Genomic DNA, 23,746 nt, shown 5'->3' with positions numbered 1-23,746 from the left:
TTTATCCTGAGGGGCTTTTTCCCTTGGTCTGTGAGAACTGTCCATTTTAAACTGCAGAAGCCTTGGGGAATTAGCAAAAGAACCAGCAGACTTACCCACTTCGATCTTTCCATTGAGTGGAACCTGCCACTGAATGGTTCAGCACTCCGTTAAGTATTGCAGATTCTTCACTGCAGGAAAACCAGTGAGCTCTTCAGTGTTCCTTAAAATGTTACAGGTGTGAGGAATGGAAGGGATTCCTGCTGCAAATCAGCCAGTATCCCTATTTTCCACCCTGGCATTAGGGACTGCAATATCCTATTTCCCAGTGCCATCATGTGCAGTTGTGAGGGGATGAGAACAGTAGAGGTCAGGGGTGGAAGCTGCAGAGCTTTTACCAGTTAGATTATAGTTCTAGTAGTAGAGCAAGAGCTCAGTTGCAGAGTCTGGCCATAATCCAGTGTTCTCCTGTAATGAATTGTACTCAGGGCTTGTGCCTTGAGGATGAATATTTAAAATAAGGAGTCTTGGGTTTGCTAACCCCTCTATTACCCGTGCTTAGTATATGTTGCTTTCCTGAACTGTAGCAACTTCCCAGGCCATGACTTGATTCTCCAGTCACTCTGATTAATGTGATCATGGTAGTTGTGACAGGAGAAACTTTTAAATTTCAGAGACACCGAGTGAGACCTGCTTGTTTGCAGTATTTGGTTCTGTACTTTTTTCCCTGCAGAATCACTTGTTTTTCCTTAGGTGTAATTAATCTGGTGGTTGAGACCCCTCAAATTCAGTGTTTCATTGACAAGATATAAGCAGCTTTATGGCATTAATTCTGGTCAGCTTAACAGCAAGCTCACAAACAATGTTCCATTAACAAATCAGTCTGGATGCAGATTGGAAAAATATATCAGTAATCACAAGAAGTCTGATTTCTATTTTATTTTAATGGTGAGTTTAATAAAGATTATTTAAACATGTTCAACACTTTGTGTTCTCCTACTACACTTGAATATAACTTCTGTGCATTTTTAAAAAAAGCATTTTCTTCTCCTGAAGTAGCAGACAGTGTGACAATCCAGTGACAGCTATCTTACAAAACTGGCTTCCCAGCATCCTCCAATATCCTTCTAGGCAAGGATGTCATGGGCTCCTCTAATGAAATTCTATTTTATTGGTAAATAATAGTCTGTCTTGATTAAGTGTTTCAAATTAATCCCTTCTCCAGCTACGTGTAATATTGAATTACTAATTAAATGGATTACTTACTAACACTGAAAACAACTGCATGGAAGTATAAATGGGTACACAATAGGAACATTACTCTTATTTTACTCCTGCTGGTCTTCATTCTGCTTGTTGCACTTGGGCAAAGCCCCAGTGAGGGACAGGAGAGTGCTGTGAACAGTGTGGAAGGTAGAACAGGCTCCCAGTGCCTGGTTTCTTGTATCAACACCATTTTTACCTCTGATGTTTTAATTTACTGAGTAATACCTACTATTAAGTGTACATGATGAAAAATACAGTAATTTGCTGGGATAAAGCCAGTGTAATGTGGCCTCAAGGAGAATACAGAGAAGGAAAAAACCCTAAATTTATTTATGATAAAAGTGCTTCCAGAGGGAGCCCGTGTAGTCCCCTGAATAGGGTGGCAAAATTGCCACTGGCAAAAGAAACACAGAGAAACGGTTCTATTAATAATTCTTTACCATTTTAATGTTCTTCCTGCTGAGACTGCTAAATGCTTTACTGCCCTGAATGACATTAACATAATCCCCCCCTTGAAATGTGAGAGTTATTATGATAATGCTCACCCTCGTTTCTGTTATTGGGGGGAAGAAAGCTACACAAGTACCAAAACTGGTGATTATTTGTGCTTTGGGAGCTCAGTCCCAAAAGGCACACAGGAGTGTGAAAAATCCGAGATAATTGTCATTTATATGTTGTTTTCGTGGGGTTGGATTTCAGCTATTTGTGCAAACCCTGGGTATCTCAGTGGGGAAGGACTCGCTCCAATACACGGGTTTAATGTTTCAAGTACATACCCATTTACGTTCCAATTTAGTAGGTTTTGTTGTAAATATGAGATTGTAGTTGAAAAATGTGATTTTCCAGAGAAGGAAGCTGGGTTTTTTTATTGGTGCCTCCTTCCATACTTCTAATAGTGCAACCAAAACTTCCAGAGCCAAGAAGGTGCAAGGCTGCCTTTTGACTGAGGCGCTGGAGCAACTTCTTGGGTTTCTCCTTGCCACTGTTTGCAGGTTTCAGTTGCGTTCAGAAGGACAGATATTTTACTCTTTATATTTGTTACACTTTGGGAGTCTCAGTGAAACCAAGGAAGGTGTAACAAGCATTAGGAACTGGGCTGGATGCAGAGCTTGGAGTCACAGTGAGATAATGGGGTTAAATTACAGGCTCTCTCTACACATTCCTCCACCTGTATGGGGAAGCAGGACTGTCCTCCTTCCCAGTCACCCATTGGCTCCCCCCACACTTGTTCCCTGTTTTACCATCAGGATGGGGCTGGAGAGCAGGAGCAGCTCTGGAGTTGGGCTATGAAGGAGTTTCCCACTAGGTGGTAGTGAAGAGAATCCTGTCACACGTATGGTCAGTGCACTTTTAATTGTGCTTATCGAGGGGAATCCCACAAGGATCCTACAACGAAACAGCCCAGTGTAGCTCCCAGCTGGACAGTCAGAACTGGATCTCTTGATTATTTTTTTTTTTTTTGCCTTCCCTTTCTGCTCATTTCCATGCTATTTGTTCCTCCCAAAACCAAGCAGGGTTGACAACTCTACCTGTCATGTCCTTTCCTGAAAGGTGAAGTGTCTACATGAAGCTACTCTGGTTCTTTCCACCTCCACTAGAGCAGAATCAAGACGTGGTTAGCTAAATGTCATCCTCTGACATTTAAACAACTTGGAGGTGAGGACTCTTTGGAGCCAGTACTTTCATCTGATTTTTCTCCACCACACTTGCCTCTGGGAGCTAACCTTCCAAATACAAAAGTTGAAAGAAAAAACCAAGAGGTTTTGTTTGCCTCTAGTTTTGAAATGGCTTGACAGGTCTAAGCAAAGCATCAGTCTACATCAAAGGTTCCAGACAGAACAGGTATTTTGGAAGGACTTTGTAATGTCAGAGTAAACTGTCACTGAAATTCAGAGTAAAGCTCTCTTGTAGGTCCAAAGAAAGACTGTACAAAAGATATGCTGAGGAAATTATCTGGGGAATGCGAGCAGTGCTCCAATTTGCAGTAAGAGCAGATGCTGGGTCTGCAAGGAGGAATAAATTTCTCCTGTGAATTCATCCCACTGCTATCCTGTAACGATAAAGCAAGCTTGAGAAGTCATTTAGTAGTCTAGTCACAAAGCCTGAGATGCTGAAAGAAATTGTACTTTAATTGCTCATCAGCTATAAATCATTTGTGCCAAATTAATGTGCTGGAAATTTTGCAAGACTGAGAAACTGGAAGCTACTTCAATAAGGACACAAAGCAGGGATATTGTTTCATAGATACCAATATCAGTTTAACATCCAATTCTCAGGGAAAAAAGAATTAAGAAAGGCTCTTTAGTGCCAAGACAAGGCAGAAGCCCTGATTTATCTTTCCCTGCAGTGATTTAAAAGGACAGAGAGGTTCTTTTTTTCCTCATACATTTACTGTGTTATAATCCATGAAAAGGGTAGCACAGACATTCCAGACACTTGGGTTTGCACCACAGCAGTGAGAATTTCAAATTATTTGGTCATTATCTGAGTGTTCCTGTAGATTTTTCTGCTGTGCTGAGGGAGAACAAAAGCAGGGAAGTTCTCTGTTGTGCAAGTCCTACCCAGAGCCCAACTTCTGTGTGAATGTGGGAACTGCAGAATTTCCTCCAGAACGGGCTGCCTTGTCTGTGTACCCAGAGCTCCAGGCTCTGAGCACGGCTCCTCCTCGCCCCACATCCACCAAAGCTCTCTGTGTCCACTGAGCTGGGCACAGGCACTGTGTGTGGGGTGTGAGACGAGGGGCAAAGATCAAATACGGGAGGAAGTTTTTCAAGGTAGTCCAGCCTGAGCTGGATGAGAGGGAACGTCAGCATTCCTCACCCTCCCGTCCTCCCAGAACACCCAGCTGCCAGGACTGACCCCAGCAGGGAGCCCGTGAGCTGGCCAGTCACAGTCCTTGGAGTGTTTCCACCTCCCAGCCCATAAATCCGATTCTCAAACAGATGTCAGTGAGTGGCTGAAGTGCTGACTGTGTCAGGAGCACTAAGGTCGTCCTTGTCCACAAGGCCAAATCAGAGGATTTGGATGCTGAAGCGACACAGCCCAAATCCCTTTCTGTCAAAGCACAAAATGCAGGGGGAGAAGCCCTGGGAGTCCAGCAGTGTTTAACTGTAACAGAAGAATCCCAGGCGTCACCTCCACCAAGACCAAGAAAACCTGTGTTGCATATGCAGATCCTCCTGCTGCTGCATCCCAGAACTTCAGGTGGCTGCAACGTGTTGCAGTTTCCTCTGTAATGATGCAGGAGCTGAGCTAGCAAGGACGAAGTGATCCACCCAGGACTACACAGCAGCTGCTGACAGAACAGAGGTGAAATGAGATATTCTCAATCCTCTGGCATGACCACATACCCTGCTAAGATTTTTCCATTTAAGAGAATAAATGAGATGGACAGAACAGAATTAATTTATTCAATCTACTAATAAAATAAACTAGAGTGGGCTCCAAATTGCATCCGGCATCCCTGCAGGTGCAGTGAGAATGTCCCAATGTCCCATTAATTTTTTGAAGATTGTAGGAAAATTCTCTTAAAGCATAGAATTTCTCTGTCCTTTTTTTTTTTTTTATAAAACAAATGCCTATTTTTACCAGACCCAGGCATTGTTCTTCTATTTATATGCCATGCAGTTACGTCATGTCCAACTCTATGTTCAAACTGGCTCTTGTCCCTCCCACGCTGGAAGGAACAATGAATGGGAATGCACAGCTGGACTGGGACAACGGATCCAAACTCCACAAAGCCCCACTTGCACAAACTGGTGCAAGTGAATTCCCGGGAGATGGGAGCAGAACACACCACTTCTGCATTTGGACCGAGGGGTTGGCAGCAGAAACCAGGAGGGGAGAGACAAGATCAGTATAAATGCAGCAGTTCCTCTGCCTGGGATTGTGCAGGTTTGATACAGGGCTGGTGATAACACAGAGCATGTAATTTTTATTTGGTCAAAGCACACGGAACGTTATTTTCCTTCCTTAAAAACCCACTTCGAGCATCTGATCCTACTGATTTTACTTGGTTTCCAAGATCACAAATTCAAAACCACGGCAGTCTCCAGGAACACCTGTGTATTTAATAAATTAAACCACCGGCGTGTGTGAACTACCTTACCTGAACGGTGCATTTACCACCCAACCCTCCCTCAGAGGAACCCCCCAAACTCCTGGGGAGGTCACGGGCTCATGGGGGGTGCGGGAATCGGTCACAGCCAGAACGGGAGGAGTCCCGGGAGGAGTCCGGGGGGTCCCGGAGCCCCGAGCGGAGCGGGGTCACCGCCGGCCACCGGGACGGAGCCGAGACAGCCCCGCCAGCCCGGGGGACTGCCCGGGGGGTCGCGGGGAGCGGCTTCTGCGGTGCCCGCTGCGGTGCCCGCTGCTCCCCGCCGCAAGCCCGGGGAAGCCCCCAGCCTCAAAACCCACCCGCCTTCCGCGCTGCCTCTGTGTCGGAGGAGCTCCGTCGCTCCCACGCGGTGTCCCTGCGGGCCCCGGAGCCCGCAGCGAACCCGCCCGCCCGCGGGGCTCCCCGCGAGCAGCGGCGCGGGCAGGCCCGGCAACCAACAGCCCCCCGCCCCGCCGCCTCCCTCCCTTCTTCTGTCCCGTCCCACGGCGCCTGCGCGTGGCCCGCGGCGGCACGTGAGGCTGTTGTGGGCACGTGACCCCCCGCGCGCCGTCCGGACCCCGCCCCCCCTCGCGGCCCCTCCCACCCCGGCGCGGCCCCGCCCCGCCGTGCGCGAGCGCGGGCACGCGGCGCGGCCTGGCCCGGCCGCCGGTGCCGCCGCCTCCCGTCCCGCCCCGCCCCGCGCCGCCACCGCCGCCGCCGCCGCCGCCCAGCCGGCCATGAGGCCCCGCCGGCGCCCCAGCGCGGCCCCGCGTCGCGGCTGCTGAGCCCCCGCCCGTCCCGCCGCCAACATCGCCCTCCCCACCCGCGCGGGACCCCCTCGGCTCCCTCCCTCCTCACAGCCGCCGCCATGTTGGGCCGGGAGCCGCAGCGGGGCCGCCACTGAGCCCCGGGAGCCCGCGAGGAGGAGGCGGAGGAGGAGGCGGAGGAGGAGCCCGGCCCGGCCGCCCCGCAGAGCCCAGCGCCGGCCGCAGCCATGGCGGAGCAGACCTACTCCTGGTGAGCGCGGGGCCGAGGCCGCGGCGAGGCCGGGCCGGGCCGAGCAGGGCCGGGCGGGGAGGGGGTCCCGGGCGGGGCGGGGGACGCCGGCGGCGGGGGCTGCGGAGGGGTCGGGCGTGGAGCACCCGGCGGCGGAGGGGCTGCGGGCTGAGGGCTCGGCCGGCGGAGGAGGAGGGATTAGGGGCGAGGGAGGAGGGACGGGGCGGCCGCGCTGCGCGGATCCCCCCGCCGGCAGCGGGACGGGAGCGCTGGAGCCCCGGCGGGTCTGACACCCGCCGTCCCGAGGGGCTCCGTGCGAGCCGAGCTCTGCGATCCGCCGGGCCGGGCAGGGGCAGCACCTCGGTGAGGCTGAGAGGCTGCAGGTCACCTCTGCCCGCGGCCAGATCGGGGCCAGCGCAGGCTGGTGAGTCGGTGTGTGTGTGTTTGCACCTGGTGACAATGGGCTGTGTACAGGAAATAGAACGAGGAGGAAGAGACCAGTTCCTGTGGGAAGACATGAAGTGTAGCAAATGAGAGGGCATTTTTTTTCGGTGTCCTGACACTGTCTCGGGCCTAGCTGGCACTGGATCAGAGAGACGGGGTGCAGCTTCTTCGGATAATTCTGGTTTTTTTGTGCGGTCATGGATAAAGACCAGAATATCTCAAATAATTTACCTGTGTATCAGCTCTATTGACCTGACCACTGCAGCAATTTGTGATACTCTCCCTGCATTTTAAATCTGGTGATATCATCCAGACTTGTTTCTTAGATTTGTTGGGGAAAAAAGGAGTTAAAACTCAACTTTTGACCTTGGTGTGTGCTGTTCGTGGAGAAGGAGTACTCCTATCTGAATGGTCCTGGAAATCTTTCCCATTACTTTTTCAAAACTTGGAACCCAATGGGGATTTCTGTTCTGCCACATGTTGAGACTTTGACAACCCCCTTCTTCCCTCTTCTGTCACTTCTCTGTCAAGAACCAATATTTGCATTGATCTTCTGCCTTTTAGGTGTTGTTATTTTGTGTCAGTTCAGGCAATGGTGTGCTCTGCTTTAAAACAGCAGCAAAAAGACAACTCTTCTGACTTACAGGATTGACTACATGTTGTTCTGGTAAATGGATGTGGGTACAGAGTTAGGCAGTTTAATGAAGTTCAATTAAATGGGTCTAGTGAACTGTTGTCTTAGTGTGTTTTGATTGCAGAGTGAAATTATAAATTCATAACTGCCCTGGGATTTGTCAGCTTTCTTTAAAGAAGTCAATGGAAGGAAGTGTCAGTTGTATGTTATTTTGATCGTGAGCTCCTTTGCTTTTCTGAATGAGAGTCTTTGCCATGGTAATAGTCTAAAGGAAAGGTTTTTGACAGAGGCTGTGGGGAGGATTTACTCTTCTTTAGGTTGCATATTTTAGGGGAATGAAGTTGGGATTTAAGTTGTTCTTCCCTGTTTCCCAGGTGGGTCTCAAACATGGAAGTTCTTTCTTACAGTACTGAGGTTGTAGCAGAAGGAGGACGTGAGGCTCTAAACCCTGTAATTTTGTGTCTCTGTTCACTGATGTCCTCATCTATTTGAGGTTTCTGTCACTTTGCATGGGGAGCTATGGACACAGCAAAAATCCAGTTCCAGACTCAGGAGGGCTGCTCTCTTCCCTGTGGATGGTTCATTACTTACACTTCGAGCAACGATCTTGCCGTGGTTTATTTTTAATTACGGTAATGCAGCTCTGCAGAAAATTGGCCGGTGCTTTAGTGCTTTTAGGAAAAACGTGTGTTCTGTGACCTGAGGAGAGCCGTGCAGCAGAGCTGTGCCCAGGACTGAGCAGGTGTCCAGTTTGGAAGTGGACCTGTTCCCTCCTGTCCATGTGCCAGAGCTGGGCCTTTCTGTGGTGCAGAGGTGGCTTTCCAAGCGCAGGTGTGTTCCTGGTGCAGTGTCCAGCTGCTGGGCACACACCTCATTTCACGGCTGAAAGGACAGAATTTGGCATGAAGACAAATCCTTTCACCCCCCTGTCTTTGCATGGATGTGAACTGGTTCCTGGCCACAACAGTGCTTCCCTTTTGTCCAGGCATGTAAGGCTTGGTTACTCCTTTTTGTGCATAACTCTCAGCATGTGTTGTTGAATCACTGGAGCTTCATAAGACGATAAAGGTTTATTGTGGGTTTGACCGATTTTAAAAAATTGTCTCAGTTGTGTTAGAAATATCTTGACAAAATGGACTTGCCAGCTTAATTACTGGACATTGGCAAACAAACAAAATAGGGCTTTTCTCAGTGACTGACAGCTTGTTAATTATGTTGTTTTGAAGAGATGAGAACTTATTCACATTCTTCTGTATTTATTGTTTGGTTAAATATAAATCTGAGATTTAAAGGTAGGGTTATATTTTTTTTTTTAATTACCAAGTGGAACTGATTACAATTACTTTCTTTCATTAAGATATTTTAAGAAGGAGACTTACACTTTTTGCCATCTCTTTCATAGTTTTAAATACAGGAATTGTGTTTTGTCACTGTTCTTGTAAGTTACTTCTTCCAACAACTTCTCTTTTTCTTCAGTAATGCCCACACCTCTAACCATATGTAATTTTATTTAGCTCTTTTTTAATGTCTCAAATAGTCTTGCTGAGCCAGTATTTCAGATAGAGGTGTGTTATCCTTGAAAGGAGTCTCTGCTGAGAATTTTGCTGGAGAAAATGAATACTGTCATCTTGGAAAAACTAATTTTAATGTGAAATGTGGGATAAGTGCCAGATGGAAATGCTCTTTCAAAGGATATGCACTTTTTTTTTAAAAGAATGCTTGTCAGTAGTGAGTAGAGAAAGTTTCTTTGTCAGGTTCCTGCAGTAATGGAAGGGAGAACTGTGTCTGATCCTGCTGTTACTCAAGTCCACAAGCTCTGCTGCATCAGAAAGTTGTTTCTACCTTAAATAGGAGCTGAAATTAATTTCCTACCAGTGGAATGGATTGTGAGAGGAAAGAGGTTGTGGAGTACCCATTTTCCCCTGGCTTCCTGCCTGTATTCCAGCAAGGAAATGGGACTGGGTAGTGACAAAAGTTCCTGCAGCAGCAGAGGAGGGAATAAATATGGGAAGAGCTGTTTGCCCATCACCCACGAATGCTTATGTGTGTAAGAGATTAATAAATACAAAGAAATTTATCTTCAGGCACCGAGCTGTTGGAAGTATTACAGCAGATGAGCATCAGGACCTGGATCGTTGCTTTGTGAAATACTTGGTCTTGCCTCAATTTCTAGCACTTGGTGGTGAAATTTTTGTGCTGGAGCCTATTGAGAGGGCACAGCAGTGTCCATATCTTGTTTATCTTCAGTTAGTAGGTGTTCAGTGTTTTTCAAGGCCTGATGTAACACCCCCTCCCTTTTTACTGTTGCCCAGTCTGGCAATAGAGATTGCTTTGTTCTTTTTTTGCCCTTTGAATGCACAAAAGATTTTTCACAGCTTCCTTCACTTGTGAAGAGGGAAGGAGAAGGAGATTTCTACACCAAAACTGAATGGGTTTTTAATATTTCCTTTCCCAGAGGGTTGCCTAAGAGCAATATGGATTGCAGCGTGTGCGTGTCCTGTCAGGGTGCTGATGAGGAGACAGACTGGGAGGGTGAGCTAAGAAGAAAAAAGAAAGGCACTGGATTGAGTCACTGATCTTAAAAACAACTGAACTCCCTCTTAAATGTTATAATCAGTGCAATGATTCTTGTGTTAGCCATCAAATGTTTCATGAGGGAAATGGTGATATATTTAGAAGCTTCTCTACGTAATGCAAAGGGCGTGGAAATTAAATCTAATGATGTGTCAGAGTAATCAATAAAGCTACTGGGTTTTGGAATAAGTGTAAATGTACAATGTTGTCTTTGCTCCTGGGAGAATTCAAATCAGTTGCTGTTAGAAGTCTTGCTGGATTCAGAGGTCTGAGAATTTGCTTTCATTGCAATTAGGCATTTAACATGCTGCTGCCATGAATTAAAATGCAGTCTCTTCCAGAAGACTGAGGTGGTGCTTTTTAAGTCTTAGCTGGCTGGATTAGATGTGTATGTGGGAGGGCAGGGAGTAAGAGGAGCTACAGCTTGTTGCCAGAACTTGTCAAGCACTAGTAAAATAATTTTTTGCATTCAAGATTTTTTACTTGTTTGTTCAGTTTAGGTTGGGCCACCTTTACTGACTAATGAGGGTGTTTTGAGGATGGGAGGCAGTTTACGACAGAAAACAAATCGTTCACCTGGCTTTTAAAATACGGCACTTCATAGGCAACAGATTGCAAAGCACATAGATGAGATTCTGTTGTGCTGCTGTCAAAAATCTGTCATGAAATCTTGGCATACAAACATGGAGTTTGGCCTTTAATCTCCCATTTTTCAGGAGCCGAAATTACGGCCACATTCCATTTTAACGATTGTTAGGAGCCTCCTGAGAACAAGGATGTCATTGTATGAATGTGTGTGAGTGTCTGGCATCAGAAAAGTGACTTAGACCTCGGTAAATTTGCGAGTATCACGTTTGTGGTTCATGTTTGTCTTTCAGTCCTGGTCTCACTTGAGTTGTGTGTTATCCTCCCTGGAGCCTTTGCTATCTCAGGCTGTGTATCGTGCAGACGGGGCACTGTCTGCAGCGCTGGGCTGGAAGACAAATAAAGCAAAGAGCATGGGATTAGTTGGAGTTTACAGTTACTTGGATGTACATGTGTGTAATGACTCTGATTAGCAGAAGGAAAAAAATCTCTCGTCAGTGCAAAGCCTGTATTTACTATACATTAATAATTCTTTACGAAAAACGTTAGAGTGAAGATCATAGATCAGCGTTCTCTTGGTGCTCGTGTGCAGTACCTGTTTTAATTAAGATTTGTGTCAGTTGTGCCTTCAGCCTTTTCAGGGTATTGTGGCAGCAGAAGTTAATGGTTCCTTGCTTTTTACCCGGTGATTGGAGCACTTGGCCAGGATGTAGGAGATCAGTTCCATCCCCCGGGCTTTCCAGCCTTGCATCTCTCACCTTCCAGGGGAGTGTTCTCATCACCAAACTATGTGTTATTCAGAGGGTGAGCTTTGTGTGTCCATTTTAATCTGTTTTACTTCATATAGGATACTGTAAATATTTGCTGGGCCAATCCCCTTGTGCCTGGGGTTGGCAGGGACCTGGACTCCACTTCCTGCCTCCATTAAAAACTGTGGGAGCCTGAGGGGTCGGTGAGTCTGTGTATTCTGTGGAGCGAGTTCAGGCTGCTTTTCTAGAGATGGAAGGTTGAATTTGCACAAACAGAAGATGATCTGTGTGGGATTTCCTGTGTCACAGGTAAGTGAGCTGTTAGGTCTGTGCATCTGCCATTGTTCTTGTGGTTTGTGTGAGGTTTGATGGACCTGAGAGCGTCTCCTCCTCCTGGAGGGTAAGATCCAATAAAGAAATGGCTATTTTGTGCACTTTGGGATTTTGGTATGAGTTAAAACAACCTGATGCTGTTGGAATTTGAGGAGTTGTGATGGGACCACCAGACAAATTAATTGAGGATATGGAGTTCTTCTGAGATAAGTTGTGTTTTGGTGAATACCACAGTTTTTGAGTCTAGATTCAGTTGTTGAAAGCTCTGTCATTAATCATTTGTCACTGAAGCACAATGCCAAAAAAAGGGTATTTATGAAACCTTCCTACAAGAAATACTTTGAAATATGTGTCATGCTTTTTAAGATGCAGTGATTTTGATTTCCTAAAATTTGAAAGAAGAGCAGAACAGACTCTGGTCTTTTTTAGTATCTCAGCTATTTTATTTCATTATTTGAATAGTGTGATGTGTCAACACTTGTGGCATAGGTGCCACTGTCTTTATTACCCTTTGACATTTTATGATGACTCTAAGCGCTGTAATACACTCTGAAAGCAAATCATTGACAAAAGTCATTTACTCAAACCGTGTGATTTAATTCTGGTGACATATGAGTAAAGTTTACAGGAAGAACCAAGGCTGAAATTGGTAGAAAAAAAATAATTGTGCCCATCTTCTTTTGATGCTACATTGCTTTAGTGTCGCTGATTAGAATTATAATTTGAAAGTTCAGCCGGTGATGGGGGTTGAGTGAAGCACAAGCTGGTGTGTGAGCTGGGCAGGATCCAGGCAATCAGCCCCACTGTGAAAGGTGATGATTTAATAAGATTAATGGAGCATACGTGTCATTGCAACACTTGCTGATCCCCCTTCTCTCTAATTCTTCCAAGGATGCTGATGGTGACAGTCTCTCCTTCTACATCTTTTGGTGTCTGTGCCTGAAATACTCGGCTCTGCCAGACCAGGGTCCTCCCCTCTTTTCCATCCCAACAGAGACTCAGCTCTCAGGATGCATTAAGTGTCTCTCTGTCCACCAGATCCCCATGATGACATTGTCCCAGAGCTCATTAATTGTGTGGCTGTGGTGCTGTCATCTCCAGTATTAGACTCTGTTGAATATTTCTTCTCAGGGCCGGATCTGAGCCTCAGGTCCCAGATTCCCTTGGAGAGCCTCCATATCTGTGTGTCACATTAAGTGGTATCGTATAGACAGGGCAGTCAGAAAGAATGTTCTGGATTTTGGAAGGATACTGTGTAACTGATAACTAACCAATTAAACCAGAAAATTGTTAATATCCCACAGCAACAAGGATTCAGAATAATAAATCCATGAAATGAGACTGTCCTTGCACTCACTTGTGTTGGGTGCAAAGATTAAGTGATTTTTTTTTTTCTTTCAGAATGTCAGAAAGGAGGTTCTTTGAAATCATCCCAGCCATTGTCCTGAAGTAGAGGAGAATGCAGTAAGAAAATTATTCTCTAGTGCACAATGTTGTGTTTAAGATGGCTCCCTTATTACTGAAGTTGCCCATGTAGAAGCTGGAGAGATAAAATCATATCTCCCAGTTCATACATGGCAGTGTTTTCCCTGCCCGGTGGCATCTGAAAGGAGAATGACACCGTTTGACTCTCATTTCTTCTCTCCTTCCTTCTGTGTCTCTCAGGCCTGGCTGCTCTCCCTTTACTTCCTGCAGCTGGTTCATAGACTGCTGACCCAGGAAAGTCTTTTCCCATGCAGTGGGGCTGTAGCTGAAGGCTGTGAAATGATTCCCTTCCTTTTTTGTGTCACAGCCTCGTTCCTCCAGGAGCCTCCACAGCAGAGGTCGTGTGGGGGAAGCAGGAGGGGACACAGGGAGTTCCACCCTCTGTTCACACACACAGTCTTTAACTTTAGGCATGAACTGGCAAGCTCACCTGTAGGAGTAGGCTCAGATCTAGATTAATCTTCAGTTCATCTGCTAAAAGATAAAATAGAGCTCTGTGCAGTGTTAACTACCGGCTTTTAAAGCCCAGCACCCTCCAGTCCTCAGTTCTACCCAGACTATGCTTCTGGGTTGGCCACTTTGTCTCATTTGCTGCTTCCTTCCTCTGAACTCTGCTGGGTTTGGACTGAAGTGTCTTAAAAAGTCCTTTTGTTCATCACATAACCAGACAGAAGACAACTTCTAGTAAATTTGCAATGATACATAATTTTAAGTATATTTGAAGTTTTTCAGAAGTTTACAGAGATCAATAAAAATGTTAAGAACTGGGAGCGTTTCACTGAATCACAGAAGTCTGGGAACTCTGCTTACAGTGTTTTCTCATGTCAGTAGTACTGCACATAGAGAAAACCACTGCAGACATGGATTCATGGGGCACTGTGGGTTCAGCTGGTACAAAAAAATCGAGTGATCTCAGCATGTCTATTGGTGCACCTTTCTGTACAGCAGTGATGCACAGACAGCTTTGGAGAGGGTTCTCTGCATGGGTTAAGTGAGTAGCAAGTGTGTATCTACAGGATTTATTTTAATTTCATTCATCACTTGGAATAGTAAGTTCAGCTTACTCCATGTGTGATACACAGCTTGGGCAAGAACCAGAATTACAAAATGTTTGAGCTCTGCAGGACAGAGGTGAACCCAACAGCTGAGTTACAGCTCTGCTCGGTGTTATTCTGGTGTCTGTGGCTCCTGGCCATCTGACATCCCTTCTTCTGTTGGATAGGTTTAAAACTTGATTTAAATTGTAGTGGGTAGGAATTCAGCAGTGAATTCTGGATAATCATTGTAATTAGGATCAACCAGGTGTCGGTACAGATCCGTCAGATGTTCGACACCAAATCCCAGTAATAAAGTTGTTCTACAAAGGGATGTTTTTACTGGTGTAAACGTACCACTTTCAGGGTTACAGTTGTGATTTATTTCACCGTCATCTGTGTCAGACCCATTTGGCAAGATAAAATAGGTGTAGCGTGACTTTGACTTATTTAGTCACTGGGAAGTCCCTTTCCCAGGTGAGTGTTAGCTAAAGGTGAGGTTGGTGAAACAGCAGGAGGCAAAGGGAGCAAACAGAGCTGGATGATATGGATTCTGTAGCCTGCACTGCACGCTGCTCAGGTGAGGTGTGCCTGTGTCTTGCTTTCTAGGTTTGATGGCACAAGGTCATTCAGGTCCTTTTCAGAAGTTCAGATTGATGGTGTGTGTGGTGGAGGAAAGATTATCTGCTCTCTGGACTCTCCTTGAGAGTACCTGATCCTGTACCTTCACTGGAATAGCTGCTCCAAGAAGTTACCACAAAGGGCTAAAAGCTCTCATGGGGAACATTATGATCTTTGCAGGGTTTCGAAGATGAAGAGTAGAATCTAATTAAGCTTTATGTTGAAAATAGTTTAAAGAGTGCTTTTTTATTCCTCATGAAAAAGGAAACTTTAAAGCTAAATAGCAAAGAGCTGGGCTTTTTTTTTTTTTTTTAATTTTCTGCTAACTTGACTGCTTCTAAAGCAGATGCAGCTGTAAGCATTTACAGATGGTACAGAACAGAAAGAACCTCTTTATCATACTTAAGTGCCTTAGAAGAACCCCAATGTTAGTTTTCCAGCTCGCTACCTTTCTCTTTATTTTTTTATGTTTTTGCAGATGGAACATAAAAAAGTGCTACCTTAAAGCTAAATCAAAAGATGAAAAAAGTCTGTCATAAACCAGAAATACTTCTCTGCAGGGGGCTTCACTGGAAAAAGTTTCTTAAAATTCCCAAAGCGCCCTCTCTAACGAATGTTCCTGCTTCTTGTTGTCACAAAGCTTTGTAGCTGTTTGGCCAAGAGTTTGTTGAAAACACCGTCTGTGTGTTCTGCTGCCCGTTTTTCGCTCCTGGACCTGCCCCAGCTGCCCTAAGGTGACGCTCAGGAGTGTTAAAGGTCTGTGTTTCCCTTGCACCCAGGTTGTCAGGCAGAGATCAGGCCCTGCCACTCTGGTCTCCTGCACGCACTTCGTTTGTGGGGGAAGTGACCCTGTTTGCTGCTGTCAAGACATTTTTTTGTCTGAGTTTGCCTCTCGTGGTTGGAGGTAACAAAATCAGGGGGCCTGTTTTGATGGTCTGTGTTGTATTTTCGTGCCAGCTGAATCCCCTGTTCACGTGGTGCTACTGTGAGCAGTCGTGTTCCTGTCAGGATCTCACCAGCCATCATCTGACAACGTTAATTTGTCTTAATACAGGCCCGGCACGATGAAAGCTCCTTAAATCTGGCCAGACAGACTGGCTACTCTATAGCTTTGACTCATCCAGGAATGCACTTTCAACGCTGTCACTGAAGATTCATAGTTGCTGCTGATGGTGTTTAATCGTTCTTTTATGGAACTTTTATGGAATACTGTTTAATTCTAGCCAGGCACGTCGTGATGGGGTTTATAATCCTGTGCTGTGTGGGTGAATCAACTCATCAATAGCACCCAGAGCTGCTCTCTCTGTATGACAAGGTCATATTGGCCAATTTGACTTTGGTTCTGGCTTGTTGATTGTAAGGCTTGATGGTTAAATGCTTTGATTAAACTATTAGTTGTTAGTTTTATTTTTTGATCTGACTTCTGAATGCATTGCTAAAAAGAGTTTGAATTTCTAAGCATGTAATCAATAAATACCAGCTTAAGTGTCAGAGGCATGAGGTGTGGTTTTGTTTTGGTTTTTTAAGTCAACAGTAGAGTCAATATAGGTGAGATAACATCCTCTTTTCTGCCTTCTGTGATAAAAATTAACAACTTTTTTCTTATTAGAGAGCTCACTACATTCTGGTATCTTAAAAAGATTATTAGAGAATATCGAGATATTCTATGTATTTTTAAGTTAAGTACAGGAATTGCTGTGGAAGTTAAACCTCAAAATATGAAAAAACATTTTTATATTGGGATGGGAAACTGTGTTTTGTCTGGGAATCAATGCAGCATTGAGATCAATATCCTCATACCTGACAGGGCTCCAGAGTGTCTTTGTGCATTAAGCCTTAGGTGAGTGTTCATCCATAGGTTTGGGCAGCTGCATTTTTGAATCTGTGTAAGCTGCAGAGTGGTGATTCCCAGTTGCTGGGAGATAGAGCCCTGGGTCTTTGCTAGGGTGTCTTCCTGGGACCTATTCTTGCATTTAATTTAATTCATTCTTCCCAGTAGTGCCTGCATATTAAGCTTTTCTGTAGCACTCATTGCCAAAAACGCCTGTATCTCCCACATAAACCAGTTGTGTGGTTCTAGTACGAGTACTCTTGCACTTTCCCACTCTGAACCGCTGTTTTTGCTTCAGTTGTTACGTTTCCTTTATGAGGAGACAGTGACTTACCAAGGAGGTGGGATTTGCAGCATGTTCTGCTGGCAGAGTTCTGCTCTGCGTGAGCAGCTCTGTCATTTACAGAAAGAAACCTTGTGAATGTGAATAAACCCTTCTTCTGTTAGTCCTTCAGTGCAGTGAGTGTCGCACTCCAGATAGTTACACCAAGGTGAGTGGGAGGATGTCTCTGCTGTGTTGTAGGTGTGTTGTCACTTGGCAGTGACCAAGCCCAGAACTGGGCACAGCCTTTGTGGTGGTCAGGGACAGTTTGCTCTTTGATTAGAACCTTGGGATGCCCCCAGAGTGAGAGCCTGGAGATGAAGATGGAGCTGGCCACAGGGGAAAGAAGTAAAGCAGGAATATGCACAGGATGTTTTTAGGTAATACCCTGAGAGGAGGTCAGGCCACTCAAGATGAACTCTCCAGTATAATCTATGTGTCTGTATGTGAAACTGTATACCTGGGAGAGGATCAGCTAATTCTAGTTTTGGCTTCTGGATGAGATCAAATATAGCATCAAGTAGTGATATTCCTCTGTGTGCTTGTTAGGAAACCTGCTGTATTTTTCTGTGTTGCTTCAGATGGAGATACGGATTCGGTCTGAATTTTTTTGATTAAGTCTGTTGCTCTCCTCTCTGCATCCCGTAAGATTCCAGGTTTGTTAAGATTTATTGTCTTAAATATTTAAGTAGTCGTTTAGCACAGTGTGTTGTTTCCTGTGCAGGCAAAGCTGCCAGAATGATGACACATTTGTCTTACAGTGCTTTACAATGAGATGTTCAAGGTGAGGTCGTTCATTGGGTCCTCAGAGGCGTCACAGCCTGTCCCGTCTCTCGCTCTGGATTATCGGTGTCTCAGCTGCCCGGCCAGCTCTTGCTGCAGCAAACAGAGCAGTGACTGCAGCTCCCACAGCTCAGGCACCTTGGCAGGTGTCAGACTGTCACACCATCTGCCCACCGTGGCTGGGACAAATGTGTGCTGGGCTGAGGGACGGCCGGAGCGCTTCGCAGAAATGTGCAGGCCTGAGGACGTACAGGAATGTCCCTGCACGTCCTGAGAGGGGTCTCTTTCTGCCACATAATTAATGTGTTTTCTTTTGTCATTGTCCTTTTCTGACTGCTTGCTGGCACCACGACAGCCCTAATATTCTGCCTGTGATGGAATGTTGATGATAAATATGCCCAGGATGATGGGGCTTGGCTCAGTTGCACTTCAGATGAACCCTTAGCCCTGGATCTGCAGCGGATTCTGACTCTTGGGGAATGTGGTTGTAAGAGGAGCAAGAGGAGGAAGGTGGAGTTGAGCAATTCATTGTATAGAGTATTTATCTCGAGCAACCTTATTCAGAGAAATGCCTTTTCTGGGCTTGGATGACTGACAGTGTCTGGGATGAGGCTGAATTGCATTATTAGAAGACAGGCTGTGTTTTCTTACATTGAAGACTCAATTGTCTGGAACCTTGTTCACACACATTATTGCTCCAGTTCTGGAGATCACTAATATAGTTTCTTTTTATTATGGTAAAGGGTGAAAATATGTTATCCTTTGTTGCTAATAATGGCCTTGAATTCACTGTTTGTAGTTAAACTGTTGGGAGCTTTTCGTAATGGAATTTTTCAGTGCTGTTAGGAAACTTGCTGTTGAATATCCTGTATCTTGGTACTGCAGAGGAAATGGATAGCTTTGGAAGAGCAAGATTCTAGGACTCCATGGCAATCTATTAATAGGGTCTGTATGATTAATTTGGGATGGCTGCAGTGCCATAGTATTTCAAAATTTGTTGAAGCGAGATAACAAAATCTCCTGACCCCTCTAGACACTGAATAATGCCCAAATCATCTGAAGAAATCCAACTTATCCTGCATTTCTGCGGCTGTTAATTCTTTCACTGGCAATTTGCACAGAGAGAGGAACAAAGGAAATAATTTAAAAATAGTTGTAGGAATGATGTGAATTCACAGATCTTAGCAAGGATAGTCCCTTATCAGGGGAGAGATGTCCTGTAGTTTTTCCATGCAAGCTTTTCAACACTCTAAAACCAAGCAAGTAAGTATTTAGATTTTCTTAAAGTTGTGGACACCTGAGGACTGTAACTTTGCAAAATGCCCAACGAATAGAAATTCATAGTGCTCTTATTTGGAATCAAAAGTTGCCTTGAGTGGTATCTGGTTTGTAACTAAAAGCATCTTGGGTATATAATATGTTGAGGTATTTTTAGAAATCAACACTGAGTGGATGTTTTCTTCATCATGAGGGAGGTCCTCAGTTAAATTTTTAGCATGTTGTAACTAGGCTTTTTTTTTTGCTTTTTATTTTAAGCCAGTGTTACTAAACTTAAAGATACCCCACCCACCCATTTCTGATACAAATGTGGAACATAAGGCCAAATGGTAATAAAAATCCTGCACAACTCTGTAATGCCATTTGCAATTTTCATCGCTAAAGTCATTTTCCTTCCTGTTGTTTTACGGTGATATAAATGTACCAGAACTTGCTTTTGATTTTGCAATAAGAGAATTTACTAAACTGAGCTGGGTTCTTCTCTTCCCAAGAGGAAAGAGCCCATGAATGTGAAGGTGTGCTGGGTGAGGTTTAAGGAGCGTGTTGTGTTTCTGTTTTCTGTGGTAGTGCGGTTGTTCTCAGTTCCCCTGCAGGTGCTGCTCTGGTTTGGATCAGCACAGACCCTCCCTGCTGAGAGCCACGCTCTGCTTTCCCTGCGGGACAGTTTCAGACACTCTCCTAAGTAGAAAAAGTGAAGGGAACGGCTGAGAAACCCTTTACGTAGCTGTGTTGGTTGGATTTAAGACCCATGTTGTTTTCATGACATCAGGAGAGAACTGGAAGTCCAGCATCTCAGCAGAGTTCAGTGCCAGGGTCATCAGCTGCCTGCTTTGCTTACTGACAGGGGCTGGGTTCTGTCCCAGGTGTGATTTCCACATAAGACATGTTCCATCTCTGCAGTCCCCGTGGCAGCTGTGAGCTGTGTGTGCTGCAGTGGAAGAGTTTCTCTTCTTCCATTTGCTTGGGCTGTTTGTTTGGTTTAGGAATTCACAGTTGTTTAACCTTTGGAAAGAAAGTAATTTCGACTGGTGGCTTATGCTGTGGCATTGGGACTCTGTAATCAAGTGCTACAGTCACTGCTGTTTGTCTCCAGCTTGCCTGTGACAATCATCTGAACATTGTTAGGGACTAACAGGGACCTCCTTGGACGTTCCCAGGCTGAGTGGCTCACATTTCTCACGGCTCACCGTGAGGATCATCTCCGTGCTCATGTATTGGGTGTTGTAAAGAAATATTTCACTTGTGCAATAGTCTGGGCTTGGATGTGGTAGAGATGCCTATATTTTATTTGTCTTTTGCTAATCATGTCTCGGGAGGTGCATCTCCAGCCAGTGTCTTGTTTGAACTTTCAGGGAAATCATCATTCTGTGCTTTGAATATCTCCCTATTACCATAGCAAATAATTCATGCTGCTAATTAAGACACTGTTAGGATTGCACAGAAAGATGGGCAGGGAAGGAATACAGCCATCTCATGCTGACAATTTATTTGTCTTATAAATTTATAGGACTGCTGAGGTAGCTCACAGTTTACAAATGAAAATATATGACCTTGTGATTCATGGTATCTCATCTACTGCAGGTACAAGGGAAGAGAGACATATTTCAGAGCCGTGTTTTGTCTGGTGCCTGTGGACACGCATGGTTGGGAGCAGCGTTGTGCCCTGAGCTAGATTTGTGTTCCACTGGAGAGAAATGCGTTCAGAGAGACCCTTCTGTTAAGCACTGGGGCCTGAAACCAGGAAGGCCCAGAGTTCCCCAAATAACCGATGACTGGCAGTTTCATGCTGAGCAGACTTTCTTAGGCAGGTCTCAAAACCAAAAGGAGACGTTTCTGTAACAAAAGAACGGGAAGCCGTTGCAGAATCTGGGAAGTGGGTAATAAATCCAGCAGACTGTTTTGGTGTCAGCTGGAGTTCAAAGAGAAATTCAGGTATGTGTTAAACACCAGAGAAATACCAACACTGAAGCAAAGTGATGGTGTCTTTGTTGTCCACATGTAATAGTGGAGACCTCAGAACTAATAATTCTGTGGTGTGCTGTGACTGCTTATCCCAAGCCAGATATGCTACTTCTGCCTCTTTTCTTTTCCTGCTGTTAAAAGTAATATGAATTAAATTCCATGTTGTCTGAATTCTGGTGGATAATTTGTACATTCTCTTCTGTCTTCAGAGGAAGTTATTAGTAAATCTTGCTTAATACAAAATGATGGAAATCATCAGCCTTAGCAGTGACATCGTGGTTAGTTCGTGCTGCACTCTGTCTGGAACTGGGCAGTGCTGCCATTGCACACTTACTGCAGAAAGTGAAATGCCTGATGTTAAAAGAGAATTTTTTTCTAGTCCACCTTCTTAACAAAATATCATGGTTTTGTTTGTGATTAGATATTTATCCTCCTTCATTCCCAGGAGAGTGGACATTGTGGTTCATATTTTGTTTTGTGAAACAAGATTTCATATAGCTGACTACGCCTCTGGAATCTATGTCATTCTCCCCCTAAAAGGAACTGAAAGCAAACTGGCTTTCTAAAACATGAAAGAAGCCTAGAGCAAACTCTTTGTCATCACATTCCTGGTCAAATCCAGCATTTGCCTTCCACAGAGGTTCTAATATTTAGTAACGTCTGTGGTTTCCCATGGGGTTGCTTAGGTGAACATAATAAGTGAGAGCTGCTGAAAGAGAAAAGAATGAAGACTTCATCATGGGCTAAATGGAGTGAAAACTCTTGTGGATTGCTTGCATGTTTTGTTGGTAGTTTTTCTAAAATCATACTAGTGTTAATTCCCATGTTTCTTGCCTTCACAGTAGGTTATTAATGAGAGAAAGAAAATAATATACAAAACTTACATAGATTAATTGAATTCTTACTTATATATGCTTCAGAAATTATGGGGTGATTATTCACATCAACTTAGTTTTAAGGTTCAGATTTAGGACTGCATAAATACCTGAAGTGAATGGAGAGCCCAGGGGACACCTGCAAACCCCTGGCAGAAACGTGTCCCTCTCCCTGCCCCGAGCAGGGTCTGGGAAGTGCTGCAGATGCCCTGGGCCGAGGGACTCCAACGACATCTGTGTCCATTTGCTACAGCAGCGTTTGACTGAACATCCCAAACACGTTTGTAGAGAGCACAGCAGCTCAGAAAGCAGGCAGATGTTCCCATTGCCCTGCTGAGGTTCCAGCAGGTCCTGGTTGCTGCCTGAGAACTCGGCTCTGAGTCGCACAAGCGCAGCCCTGGCATCTCCTGCAGCACCGGACACCCGAGAGCCCTCACCGGAGGTGTGGGGGAGCCTGGCTCCCTGCATTTAGTTTAGAACTACTGTGGGGTCAAAAATGGGCTTTCCAAGAGTTGTACTGTTACAGTCATTTCAGGAGAGATTAGAGGAAAACGTTTGGACAAACCAGTGTTAAGTCCCGAGTTAAAACAAACAAACAAACAAACAAACAACAAACCACTTTGAAGAGAAGTTCTCTTCATTCTCTTATCCAAAAACCTTATCTGTTGCTTTCTTGTTACATGTTTTTTCTCTTTCTCACATTAGGAGGTTGCCCAACTTTGTTCATTTTACATATTGTTTACCTTTTCCTGTGTTTCAGATCCTTTGATTTAGAACTCTCATTAAATTAAAATATAGGAAACAAAACAGGCGGGAAAAATGTCTGAAACTTTGTGCTGTTGTGATTTCTTTTGTTGTTATTGTTGTTGTGCTTAATCCTGTACAACACAAGTTGCATTGCTCATGAATAAAATCTTAACTTTAAATGTCCCCCAGATGCCAAACAGTAATGACACTGTATTTGAAAAGCAGCTTTATGTCAGCTACACCCTCATGGTGCTTTACTTCTTACACAAAAGCAGTTTTCAAATAAAACGGTAAGGATAATTAAGTGATATTTTTAAATTACTGGGTTTACTTTGTTCGTCACTCTGTGCATTCAAATGCAAGTAATGTTGTCGAAGTTAAATGGCATTTTAATGTTATCATGGACTCAAAATAGCATATATTTTTTAGGTACAGGAATCAAAGCAAAGTGACAAACTCAGTGTGAATTGTGTCTAAATTTAGTAGGTGACTTAAACTAACAATCAACCAATAATTCTAATGTTTGAGTCAGCTTTGTCATCTTGCTACTACATTTTCCCGAGTTTTAACTTTTGCTGGAGTTGAGTTTATGCTCTTCTGGTTCTGATGTGAGTGCTTTTGCCTGAAGGGTGCTCTGGAATTATAAGACTGTTCCAAGGGTGAACTCAGTTATTTTTAGGAAGGTTAAACATCTGGATGTTCACTACAAAATCTTTTCCAGGAAGGCTTTTTTTTTTTTTTTCTGAGCAAGAAGTAGCCCCAGAAATATAAATGCAGCCCAACAGTGTGCCATCTCTGCCTTCCCAGGGTATTTTCAGACTGGTCTGGTGCTTAAGGTACCTCTGGGGATTACAGGGGGATATTGGGAGGATTAAGCTCTGTAGTATTTTTGTAGGTGGCTTTGAGACTTCAAATGCAGAACAGGGATGAAACTGAGCTGAGGAATTGTTATGGGGGACATGAGGAACACATTTGTAATGTTTCTAAGACTCCAGGGATTTGCATTCTGGCTGGGGGAAAAAAAAAAAAAAGGAGATTTTTGATTGAGGTTGGTTGATTGGAAAAAGTTGTTCTCTATCAATGTTAAAGAGTTTTCTGGATTCAGAAAATAAAGAAGTGTTACAGGTGCAATATAGAATTTGGGATAGAAAA

The 23,746-nt window shown here is 44.6% G+C and overlaps 2 protein-coding genes across 10 annotated transcripts in view; both read left to right on the top strand.

Annotated features, from left to right (window-relative positions):
- CUNH12orf43 (chromosome unknown C12orf43 homolog) overlaps nucleotides 1–5,352 on the top strand; it is a 28,275-nt gene extending 22,923 nt beyond the window's left edge. For all 8 annotated transcript variants that reach the window (XM_050318713.1, XM_050318711.1, XM_050318707.1 and 5 more), the window contains one exon: nucleotides 4,873–5,352. The gene's annotated coding sequence lies outside the window, so the exon portion shown is untranslated. The remainder of the gene's footprint in view (nucleotides 1–4,872) is intronic.
- An 837-nt stretch (nucleotides 5,353–6,189) lies between these two features.
- The window catches only part of SPPL3 (signal peptide peptidase like 3), a 54,328-nt gene continuing 36,771 nt past the window's right edge, over nucleotides 6,190–23,746 (top strand). Inside the window, exon 1 of one of the 2 annotated variants that reach the window (XM_050318701.1) lies at nucleotides 6,190–6,358. In XM_050318701.1, coding sequence (XP_050174658.1) covers nucleotides 6,336–6,358 — 23 coding nt within the window. In that variant the 5' untranslated portion in view covers nucleotides 6,190–6,335. The remainder of the gene's footprint in view (nucleotides 6,359–23,746) is intronic. The other variant, XM_050318703.1, reaches the window with a different exon arrangement.

This window comes from Myiozetetes cayanensis, unplaced genomic scaffold (genome assembly GCF_022539395.1).
Source record: "Myiozetetes cayanensis isolate MyiCay16 unplaced genomic scaffold, myiCay2020 scf21, whole genome shotgun sequence".
NCBI lineage: Eukaryota > Metazoa > Chordata > Aves > Passeriformes > Tyrannidae > Myiozetetes > Myiozetetes cayanensis.
The sequence above is the reverse complement of the archived record's forward strand: the minus strand, read 5'-3'. Positions and strand labels throughout refer to the sequence as shown.